General features: G+C 44.1%; 1 protein-coding gene across 2 annotated transcripts; it reads left to right on the top strand.

Annotated features, from left to right (window-relative positions):
• Nucleotides 1–234: 234 nt before the first annotated feature.
• On the top strand, nt 235–12177 carry mepcea (methylphosphate capping enzyme a). Of its 2 annotated transcripts, none has more exons than XM_075487771.1 (5): nt 235–541; nt 1984–3813; nt 8147–8365; nt 8453–8576; nt 8658–12177. In XM_075487771.1, the coding sequence occupies exons 2-5, from the start codon at nt 2029–2031 to the stop codon at nt 8690–8692; spliced, it is 2163 nt and encodes a 720-aa protein (XP_075343886.1). In that variant the 5' UTR covers nt 235–541; nt 1984–2028; the 3' UTR covers nt 8693–12177. The 2 variants fall into 2 exon arrangements, with proteins under 2 accessions (XP_075343886.1, XP_075343887.1); XM_075487772.1 differs by lacking the exon at nt 235–541 and adding an exon at nt 556–585.
• Nucleotides 12178–12382: the final 205 nt, after the last annotated feature.

The following is a 12382-nucleotide window of genomic DNA, read 5'->3' as shown; positions in this document are numbered from 1 at the left end:
AGCTGAGTTTTAGTGATTTCTCGATAATATTAATATCAACAATGATAATAATTATGATTAAAACGGCTAGAGTAGGCGTAGCTTTTGTCTGTTGTACCCTCACTTAGCATCTGACCAAATAATGAATAATAATAATTTACTTAATAAGTGTCATGTAGGAGAAGGAGTCTAGGTGGAATTCCCTCCACCTTGCGGGCTGTAGTCGGAGATCTCCGCCCCAGTCACACTGAAGCCACAGCTCGGAGCCCGGATGCGCCGCCATGCCGACTCTATCAGCGAATGGAATAATTTATTCACCAACCTGTCTGACACTGGCCGACTCGAGTTGACTGAAGAAGTCGACGAGGCACTCAGGGGCAAAGAGGACCCTTGACCGCGCGCAGACCCGCACGGAATACCCGCGCCGCGCGCGCACGCGTTTCTTATCACTGTTGTGTTGATGTGGAGACACTTGTGTGCTAGCTAGGCTAACGTTAGCTCGAGCAGAGGGAGTTCAGGGTAGCGACGGTCCGGCCGGAGGCGGGGAGAACTGAACTGCGAGGTGAGACTGTTATTTTGACGGTTGCACTGTTGACTACACGCAGGGTAGGTAGTCATCTGGAAGATAGTGTCACTTTCATAAGCGTGACTCGCGGTTTTTGGTAGGAATCAGGCAGCAGGGTATCGTTGTGGCTGTTTGGCTGTTTGGCTGTTTATCAAATGCCGCCGTTTGGCCCGAATTTTGCCGAACGTTGACTCGACGTTTCGGAGCTCTGGCCCGCGGTGTGGAAGCTAGGAGCTAGCTTGCTAACTAGGCAACTATCCAACACAGAGACTCTCAAACTTTTCAAGTCAGTAACCCTTGAGTAAGCGCTCTTCAGATGTCAGGTTACCAAGCTGATTCGGGGGTTTAGTCCTGGAGATACATTGCCTCTTAACAGCGGTTATTTTGCCGTACATGTAATACTGTGTGAGGGAAGAGACAGCTGGAAGTAAATGGTTGTTTTATTCACTCTCTGCAGCTAATCCTAACTTTGAAGATGATTGTTGTTGTTTGTGAGCCTCGGAGGGGAAGATGTCTGGACTCCCCAGAGTCCTGGAGAACCCAGTCTTAATTCTGGCCAACTTTTGGCTACTTATTGACTTAACAGACCTGAGTGTGCACCGTTGCCAACATTGAATCGGATTACATTGAAACGTAGCAAGTAGCAGAGAAATAATTGCGTTTAAATTATTGTAATCAGTAATGTAATCCATTAGTTTACACTAACATGTAATATAATTCTGTTTTAATGACTTGAAAATGAATGAAAAACTGATTTTAACAAAATATTGTGTTTAAGCTCACAAATAGTATTTGTAAACAACTGATTTTTAATCTAATCTAATGCTTGTTACTTATTATTTTATCATTGTAATCCTAATTTCAAGTATCCTGCAAGGACTTTGTTTGAGTAACTGTGTTCATTATATTTGGATTTATCAACAGAGGCAAGGCAAGTTTATTTGTATAGCACAATTTAACAACAAGGCTATTCAAAGTGCTTTACAGAGACATTAAAACAGTAGAAATAAAAGCACGATTTAAATTTTAAACAAAAAAGAAGGAAATAAGAACAATAGATAAAATCAGAAGTTAAAATGTGATTAAGTTTTGAAACTCAAGCTTCAGATTTGGAGCTTTATTCAAATGCAGCTGAAAATAGGTGTGTCTTCCACCTGGACTTAAATACACTGAGTGTTTCAGCTGATCTGAGGCTTTCTGGGAGTTTGTTCCAGACATGTGGAGCACAGAAGCTGAATGCAGTTTCTCTATGTCTGGTTCTTACTCTGGGAACTGATAAAAGACCGGATCCAGATGACCTGAGGGGTCTGGAAGGTTCATACTGGGTCAGGAGGTCCTAGACCATTCAGAGCTTTATAGAGCAGCATCAGAACTTTAAAGTCTAGAGGGTCAGAGGGTTGTTTCTTTTTTATTTAACAGCTGTTTTCTTTGACTTTCAGACCCACACAAAACTTCAATGTCTTTATCTGCTCTGGGAAAAGAAGATGTCTGTTGATGAGGAAACTGCAAAAACTGGCAGTCCGCAGGCCAGCTCGACGTCACCCCTGCAGCTCTCGGATTGCACTGGAGGCTACGGCGGTGTGTCTGTGATGATGGAGGGCGAGGCAGCCACCCCTGATTGTGCGGCTGCTTGTCCGGTCCTGGGCACCGAAGCCTCACCAAAACACAGCAGCACGGACGGCGCTGGTCAGAGAGCCAGAGGGAACGAAAACAACATGAGCCGAAGGAACAGCTTCCAACAATCCAAACAACAACAACAACAAACCAAACTGACAAAACGGCGCTACACGGCAAATTCTAGTTTCAAACATCCGTCAACCGGCAAAAGAAGACGAAGGGCCAACTCTGAAAGTGACTCCGTCCTGCCGACCAACTTCCTCTTGGGTGGCAATATTTTTGACCCTCTGAATCTTAACAGCCTGTTGGATGAGGAGGTCAACAGGGCACTTAATGCGGAGACGCCAAAATCCTCCCCGCTGCCAGCAAAGAGTCGAGACCCTGTTGAGATTCTCATCCCCAGGGACATCACGGATCCACTGAACCTGAACAGCGGGATAGCAGGCGGCAGCTTTTTGGTGTCTCCCTTCAAAAGTGGTGGAAGGAAGAGACACCGCAACAGACACCATGGAGGAGGAGTGGCAGGAGGAGGAGGAGGAGGAGGAGGTGGTGGTGGGAGCGGTATTTCAGCCACACAGACAAACCTCTCAGAATCAGGTAAAAGTGAGGTCAAAACTATTAGCTCCACGCAGCTTCCAGGGCTGCTGGGTTCATGTTCTGCACTAGATTCCTCCAAAGAGTCCGACTGTCTTTCAAGCGTCCCGGGGGATTCGCACGAGCACACGGCCGACCGCTCGGCCAGCTGTAAGGAGGAGATGGCGTCTGTATCTGTGGAGGATACGAGCTCCTCCCTGTCGGGGGGGCCGCAGCAGCACACGAGCAGACGCAGGCGGAGGCGCAACTCGGGCAGGATGGAGCCCCCTGTCGTTCACTCTACGCCCATCAATAAGTCGGCATCTGGAGACAGGAGCTGTGGCACGGGGGGCCAAAGAAATCACTTTCACACACCGAGGAGCGTTTCCAAAACGGGCCCCGGATTCCGCCAGAGCCAGCACCCAAATAAGCACCAGAAGAAGTTTCAGTACGGGAACTACAACAAGTATTACGGTTATCGCAACCCAGGTTGCAGTGAAGACCCCCGTATACGAGTGCTGCATCGGGGGTGGTTTGAAGGTAAAGATGTTCTGGACTTGGGCTGCAACTCGGGCCACCTAACACTCTATATCGCCAAAATGTTCAGACCTGCGCGCATATTGGGCCTCGATATAGACAGTGGTCTGGTGCATGCGGCTCGTAAGAACATCAGACATTATCTGTCTGAGCTGCAGACCCAAGAGGCCAGACATGCAATGCAGGCCAAGAAGTCCTCTAAACAGGAGGAGAAGGGTGGAAACGAGAGTCACGAAGGCACGGAGAAGAAGCACAAAGAAGCCGGGAGCAGGGATGAAAACGGGAATGCGGGGAAAGGACTAAGTGGCCCTGCAGAGGCTGTAAATGACAATGACTCCTGTCACACAGACGGGAAGGGAGCCAAGAGGCCGGGCGGCAAAACAGAGCGAGAAGATTGTGATGCACCCCCTGCTGATCACTCTGTGAGCAGCTCGTTTCCGGTCTCCCTGCGAATCTCCAGGGGACCCATCGCTGCGCCCCCGCTGACAGAATCATCCAACGCTCAGCCTGGAGAGTTCCCTTCCAACGTGTCCTTCATCCAGGTAAGACGTGTTTAACATTGTTGTTTTTAATGGATAACAGATGCTAATGTACATACGATTAGGTAATGCAGTGATACTCACTATTGTTTTCACGAGAGCCACATTGGCAGAGCAAAATCAAGGGAAGAGCCACTTTTACGACAACATACTAAAGTCCCCTTTTGCAAATATGCATTTCTACATAAAAAACATCCCACAAAAAAAGAAACAACACAGCCAATACATTTTCAATTAAAGCTGCAGTCTGCAACTCTTTTTCAAGCATAATGCCTGGAACTGTCCGGGGATTCTGAAAGTAGTACATTAAATACCCCAATACAAAAAAAAAAAGAGTTCTCTAGGTCCCCTATATGTCCCGCTAGGTCCCTCCAAAGCCAGCAGGTTTGTTTACAAAATTGCAGACCGGACCGGTAAAAGGTAATCAATCAGGTTTACGAGCTGGGCTCTGCTGCCTGTCAATCACCGATTGTGCACGCGCGATACAAGGTAGGCTCGTCCCCACGCTTATTTATCTAGACTATTGAACTTCATTACGGGCTAGTCTACTTACTGTGTCTTCCATGATCGCAAATGACAGGTGAGTTGATGAATGAGGAGCCGTGTACGCGAATCTGGCGTGCACGTAGACGTGCACGAGTTCTCATGTGTTTTGAAGGGGCGGGACAGGAAGTTGAATAACTTTTTATTTTTCGGTTAAAAAATAAGCATTTCTTGCATTTTGCGACTACGGAGGTCACCGTTTTCAACTTCAAGCGTTCTGATAGATCATGTAAACTCTTAAAATCCCAAAAAGTAGGACTTTACGTATGACAACAACAAATCTTGCAGATTGCAGCTTTAAGACCACATTTACCTTAATACTGGGATGAGCGGAAGCTGGCATGCATGTCCTTGACTTTCTTCATGTTGTATTTGTAGTTTGTTGTTGTAATCATAGTGAGACATTCAAGATGAGCATGTTTTTGTGCTGGTTTTTGTCCTTTTTTAATTAAAAATCATCCATTGTGCCTGCATCTCGCGCTGGCTAAAGGAGCTAGCGTGCTCTGCGGTCAAGTGTGAGGTGGTTTAAGCGGGCTGCGTTGCCAGGTTTAACAGAGCCCCCTTTAGGAAACACCATTAAGCCTTAATTAATACAAATAAAAATACTTAATACTACAAAAACGCAAACTTGATAAAAATACTTTATACTGTGCAGTATTCGCTGTATATTATTTGCAAAAATGTATTGTTATTGTTACCATATTGTTATAAGCTACTCTGCGAGTGCGAGCCACCAATTAAAGCTTGAGGAGCCACGCAATGAGTATCTCTGTGGTAATGCCTGCGTTATCTCTCCATTTTACACGGGAATACTTGATAAAAAAGTTTGAAGCGTTTTTTAAAACGTGTTTTTAAGAATATGCAGCATGTTCTAAGACTTTATATGAGACTTTGAGATCATTTGTACGCCCATGAACGTCCTCTGTCTCGGACCTGATACTGATCCTTTTGCACATAAATAGGTCAGTACTGTTGAAGCACACGGTCGCTCCCTTGTGCATGGGACTCTTAACTCCCCCTTTATTTTAATAAGATGGGGATTATATATCACTGATTTCTAAAGAAACATCTGAGTCTCGTCCTCTTGTAAAGAAGCATCTCCACCTTTTTGCATTTTCTGATTTAGTTCATTGACAAAAAGGCAAAATTTCCATGAAAAACTTGAACCCAGGGTCAGGTAAGCTCCGTGAGGCGTTTTGCTTCTTTCCTGATGGGATTGGACCCCACCGGGAAGACAAAGTCCACATCCACAGAGATCGAGGGGTCCCTGAATGGTCTGAGAATTAAGAAGAACACAAATGGGGCAAATGTCGGCACGAATGAACTTCTCTGGGAGATTTTCAGCTGAACAGCGCTGTCCTATATCATTAAAAACAACAAGACGGCGGGGTATCTTTTGAATCAATGCGATGTTTTATCCCTCGAGTAGAGTTCCACAGACTTGTTTGCTAGTTGCCAACCAGGGTGGAAGCTCTTGCTGGGAGTTAGTGGATTCACCTTGGTTTTTCCTCTTAAAAACATGTGGCTGGAAGCAATTCTTCTGGCCTCTGCCTGCTACATGTTATTTCAGAATATGAAAACACAAACAAAATGATTCCATAGCTGAAATATTTTGTTATATCTTCAGTGCCTTGTGACTCGCAGCCGTTGTGTTGCAGCCACATGAATTGGGGTTGTTTGCACACAGTATAGTGCATTAAATCAATCGCTGCCTCCTCAGTTTGGCTATTAGAGATAATGGCTGCAAAGCACAGAGCTCGTTCTGTAAATCACTGAAATGCCTGAGACCTGGAGTTGAGGGTGAAATGGCTGGATGTGTAGTGTTGCTTTAATAAACTGATCCATGGCGACTGCAAACAAGATGCAGAAGCCCTCAGTCTATGTGTGTGTATATCATAGAAGAGAGTCCAGTTGTTAATAGTAGATGCCGCTCTGTTTAGGCAGTTATTAGGATGAAGGCTTCCTCATAACATTAGCAAGATTCACGCTGGTTCTATACAGACCTGGTATTAACCGGCTTGAACGAAGCACCCGTGAGTGTAGCACCAAAGGCCCAAACCTGTCCTGGGATTCGCCTTTTACTCAGATATTAAAAGCTTAGCCACACGTTTCTGCTATTTGGATTTAACACGGAAGAACCAGAAGGTGGGTGTGTTCCTGCTGATGGATCGATTACAGGCAGTAAAGTTGCTTTAATGTAATGTGTGTCAGGCTGTTTTTTCTTTTTCAGACGCTGAATAAAAATGGAAATTGCAGAGTTTAAAAGCTTCTGCGTGTTCAGTGAGCTGAGGCGCACTGAGCTTTGCTAATCAGGTTGTTTTATTCCCCTTTGATGTAACCGAGCTTGCTTAAATTCAGCAAAAGATGCGACTCGGATGAAACTGAAACGCGTCTGAATAATGATGCCTGTACTCTTTTGGTATTAACTTACGTCCCAGGTGGAGTGCTCTAAATATGTCGGTTCACACCAGGTGTTAAGATGTGTCCTGAGTAAAAGCATGTGATCAGAAATAAGTCAATCTTTCTGAAACCACAGCCACATTAAGTTAGCTGTATTATCCTTTATTCAGACTTATTCAGGCTGAGATGTGTGTTTATTTCAGGATGAGTTCCTGTTCTGTACCGGGCACGATATGAGAGAAGTGAGGAAGCAAAGAGTAAATGATTTGTTATCTGACGGAGCTCAGAGAAGGACAGAAGGACACACACACTGAAGCTTTAACGGGCCGTCAGCTGTTTGCTGTGAGGAAATGAACATTTAAAGATGAGCGGGAGTTTCCCTTCTATTGTTTCACCCGGTGAGCTTTTAACAGAAGGCATTTTTTTTCCGTAAAAGCTGAGAGAACGAGAATAAATCCTGGCGGTGAAGTCATGCCGGTCAGTTGGTACAAGGGCACATCTCCATTCAGGCTACTAAACAAATGCATTTTAGAGCCTCTTAGAATGTGTCATCAGTCCATTTTGAGCGTGTTCACACCTGAACGTGGTGCTGTCCACTTGTAATTAGGTCCCCCAGGACACATATTAACACCCAGTGTGAACGGGGCCTTTGGCTGCATGTTAATGTTCATATTGATTAACGCCAGTTGTGCACCGACCTACTTAAAGCTGTACATTTGTGCTTGGATCCCCCCCAACACTGATGATTATACCTGGTTTCTTTAAACTATCTTGAGTGTGCAGCAGACCGAGCCAAAGAAAGTGCTCGTGACACTGAAGGCCCGTTCGGATTATCCAGTTTCCTCCATCTTCTTTTCTTCTGTTTCATCTGTACTGTAATCCGGGCCACATGTGACCCCTTTCCAAATTCTAGGCTCAGATGCTTTTAATGCTTTCAGCAACGTGGTTTAAATATATTTCTGCTCACAATGGTGACAGACTGTTGGACAGCTTAATATTTCCTTTGTTTGATAAATCTGATTTAAAGTCCCTTTAAAACGAAGAACTAATTATTATTTTTCCTGATGCTGCACACACGATTAATATAGTTTTTATATCTTGATTTTAAAAGTCAAATGTTCTTCATGAAATAATTAGTTTAAGCATAATTATTGGAAGTGTTTGGCTTTTATTTGTTTCTTATTATGACTGTTATGGATGGGAAATGTTGAATTAGTAGGTTTACATGTGCAATAAACTCCAGACTTAACATTTAGTGAGTCAAAGCATCTTTGTTAAGCTTTTTAATTTCCACTCTCTTGCCTGCAGTCCTGCTGTGCTCATGTTCTTTACCTTATTACGTCTGCATCACTGAACTGTATTTAAAAAAAGTTGATATTACTCTCTCCTTTAGGCCAATTATATACTGGACAACGATAATCTTCTTTTGACCCAGAGGCCAGAGTATGACGTGATACTGTGCCTCAGCGTTACCAAATGGGTTCACCTGAACTGGGGAGACGGGGGTCTCAAGCGGCTCTTCAAGCGAGTTTACAGACATCTCCGTCCGGGAGGCATGTTGATCCTGGAGCCGCAGCCCTGGGAGTCCTACGTGAGGAGGAAGAAGCTGACGGTAAGCAGCCGAGATGAGCCAACGGGATGCGGCTCGGCTGTTTGGCTGAGGTGTAACATATGTTTGCTGTCCTTCTCATCCCAACAGGACAACATCAACAGGAACTTTCACAGCATCCGGCTCAAACCCGACCAGTTTTCGTCATATCTTACGAGTGAGGTGGGCTTCACCAGGTTTGAGCACTTCGAGGCCCCCAACTGTTCAGTAAGAGGTAAAAAATGTGCAGCAGAGTTGCTTACGTATCATTCACAAATGTCACTCGTTGTTAACTTTTATTTTCCAATCGTCGCAGGTTTCCAGAGGCCAATCTCTGTTTATCACAAATGAGCTCTTCTGCCTTGAACAGCGTTGAATGTGAGTAATCTACCACCATCCATTCAAGCCAGCAGGCTGCACTGGACTGCAAAGACTCCTCCTTAACACTTAGCTCTTGATGCTGAAGATGGGAAATCTACAGAAAAGAAAAAAAAAATGGGACCAAAAGTGGATTCAATAACGTAAAGATGAGTTCTAAGATGACTACAAACGCTGACCCTCGAGTCTGGCAGGATGAGCTCATCTGATTATCTCCTTGAACTATCCAAGTGTGAATGATGCCCCAGAATAATACGTGGCAGTGACTTCTGTTCCAATATCTTTGGCCATCCATCATTGCCTTCATCACGTTGCCGTGTGCAACCACATCGCTATATATGATACATATTAGGCTTGGGCGAATGACTAATTCAGTGGGTGAACATCGCTGTGTTAACATGGTTTGTGTTACATCTACAGAACTGCTGTGTGGCCGTTAAACAGGGAGCATACCGACATAAAGTGCTGGTTTTACTCTGTGTCAGACGGTGCAAACTGAGCGTAGGAATCACACCTTACTGGTTAAACTTTTGCACCGTGTTTTAAGCCTTAAAACCCCGTCGCAGCGAGCCTAAAAATGCACATATTCTGGTGGTTTTAAAAAGGCTAAAGGCGGTTAGCCGCGACGTTGTGTGCGTCCCATCTTCCAACCCTGTTTTTTTTTTTGTTTTGGCGGAATCTGAATGAACTGTCAAAAATATGCAACTCTGCATTTTGAAATTGGTGTAATGGTAAAACTCCGACTCTGCGTACGAACCCAAGAGGTCAACAGTGGCTCGTCCAATAAAGAAAATAACTTCGAATCCGAGCAGCCAACATGAGAAGCCGTCAGTTTGAGCTAAAGGTTGTCGTGATGGTGGAAACACGGCAGTGAAAGATGAGATACCGCCACCGTCTTGCTTTTATTCTGTTAAACCTGACAGCAGCTGTGCTTCACCACCTGACGGAGCTGACGGAGACCTCCGAGCTAAAAATGTGAAGTTAGAGAAATCAGTTTTCAGGACCTGTCGACTTGGCCGAGCAGCCATTTAGGAAACGTCCCTTTAAGTGTTCTTTGACATTTTATTTTCATGCTGCTTCTGGATGGTTGAGGGCACATTTAAACTGGAACGGCAGCCACCACAAGGACTGAAGTTCCACCTGTAGCACGCTGTTATCTGTCCTCACAGTTAAGCCATAGTCGTATCTTGTGTGTTGCTCCATGTCTCCATGGTGACGACGGAGGAGACGACCTTGGGGAAAGTCTGAGCGTCCTCCAGCCTCTTCGGTGCCGTACAGCTCGGACTCGTGCGTTCTTTTGTTTGGGTCTGTTCGTCACTACCAGACGGGGATGAATTCGAGCAGCTTAAGTGTCTCTTGCAGTGCTTTTCCAGCTGGACGTAACTCCTGCGAGGCCGAACAGCAACTTTGTAGAAAATGGATCGTTCCTTTTTAAAAAAACATCCATGCGATCTTCTTTTTAACCGGGTTTAAATAAGTTTATGCCGTTTGTACTGAAGTGCTGCCAAAATGTCCCGAGTCTTCGTTCTATTTGACTAATCCTACCAACGGCGGCGTGGTCTTTGGCTCCTCTGAGGTCCAGCTTGTCGGTTTCCGTGGCGACGCGGTCACCGTCTCCAACCTTTTTTGCTCTTTTTTGCGGCCACCAGCTTTTTGCCATACGTGGGTAGGAAACGACGGATCGGGCGGGGGAGATGTTTCTATTTCGTTATCTGATCGATGTAAATAAGTTTGCAAATTTTATTTTGATATTGTTGAGTTCATGAACGGCTTTTTTTTGTAATTTCTGTGTTTTTTTTTCTTGTTTTCAAATGTTCGCTGCCAATCGTTCACTTTTCTTTTTTGTCCTAAAACAAATTGATAATCCAGCTTTGTAACAACAAACGAATGTGTGCATTTTTCTTTGTTCTGTCCTGGCAGGCACATGAATTGTTAGATTAGTGCTTTATTTTGTTTTTTTTTTATTTTTTATAAAGTGTCTGAATGGAGTGACGGTGTCTGTGCGATCTCATTTCCCTTCATTTTGACCACGGAGACTTATATAGAGTATTTTTAACCTCTTCGGCTTCTTTTCTCTCGCTGTTTCTTTGAGGTGGAACAGGGAGGACGAAGCTGCGTTTTTGGCCCATCGGATCACACTTCACGCTAAGCTAAGACAATCGGACTCTCGGGCTTAGATCAACCCACTGCTGTAATTTCAAGGACTTCTTTTTGATTTTTGCATCGTAAAAAGATGTTGCCTCTCTTGCATTTCGTGTGATCAACTTGTCATTTGAGAGAACTTGTTTAAAGTTAGTCTGTGCTTTGCCACTGATGTTAAAGATTGCACCTTAACGTCTAAGCGGTGGCATCTAGATAGATTTTACCCCAAAAACGCTCGACTTATAAGTCCAGCCATTCGAGCAAAAGCATGTCTTTGCTGAGAAATCACATGTTGTCATATACAGTGCTTTATAAACAGTTTTTACTCCCCTTAAAGTTTTACACACGTTGTGCTGAATTGGTGTAATTTGTATCAAACTGAATCATGCACAATTATTTTACGGTGTGAGACAGAACGGCGGCGCTCGTTTTGGCAGGTTTTAATGCCAGTGAGAGGTGAAACTGTTGATGCTCCCAGCTCATGCTCAGGTTGTAGTCGTGCAAAGTGTGAGTCTATGCAATCTTTACTTAATACCGCCCTGCTCGCTGGAGTCGGGACTGAAGAGGAGAAAACGTGTGTGTTTACTGTGAAAGCTGCAGAGCGAACGGGTCAAATGCACCGAGATCATTTCCAGGAGGCCCAAGAGTAACTACAGCATCTGCTCATCCGGCTTTTTGCTGAGATAAACGGGTTGTTTATCTTCAAATTCTGCAGATTTATCCCGCTTTATGCAACACGCCAGATGAAAGCCACAAAGTTAAAGTTTGGCTCACAATTTCCAAAGATTTAACAGTGCAATATTTTGTGTTGACTTACGGCTGAAAACCTGGAGCTATAACCTGATCATGACCTTTGGGCCGCATTAGCCATGAGGTAATAGTTTGGTGGAGACGCAATAAAACTCTGAGACCACATATTCCGAACCGATGGCAGATACAACACCTGAAAAAAAAAAAAAAAAAGGATTTGATTCTCTCGGGCACAACAAATGCATAAACTCAGGGGGCGCGTGGTTTTAAAAGGCACTGAATATCACCTTCTCCTTTTAGATTTGCACTGATATGAAACATGGAAAATTAACTTGTTTTTTTTTTTATTCTTTTTTTGAAAATATTTTTTCGGGGTTTTTTGATGATTTTACATGTACCTTAAATTTACCTAGAATGGATTTTCTTAAAAGAAGAAGGAAAAACAAGTTTGGTACATTTGGCCCTATCAGGGAAAAATTTTAATTTTGATGCCTCTGAACAACAAAGATATATCTGAATGTTTCTCTGTGTTTGACATTTTAATTGATTAAACTGATTCTGGATTTTTGGTGGCTCAGTATTTGCTCTCACAGCACCTTAACAGACTTATGGTTTATGTGACCTCTGCTCAGTAAGAAAAAGCAGTCATGACCCTTTAATGGTCAACACGATTATAAAAGACACACCTGCAGTCCAAAGATTACATCCTGCCATCATGTTTACTGCAGGGCCACATAGAGCATATTTAACAGCTGCTAGAGTTATTTACTT

Source organism: Odontesthes bonariensis, chromosome 16, assembly GCF_027942865.1.
Source record: "Odontesthes bonariensis isolate fOdoBon6 chromosome 16, fOdoBon6.hap1, whole genome shotgun sequence".
In the NCBI taxonomy this organism is placed as follows: domain Eukaryota; kingdom Metazoa; phylum Chordata; class Actinopteri; order Atheriniformes; family Atherinopsidae; genus Odontesthes; species Odontesthes bonariensis.
Note: the sequence above shows the minus strand (reverse complement) of the source record. Positions and strands in the feature narration are given on the sequence as shown.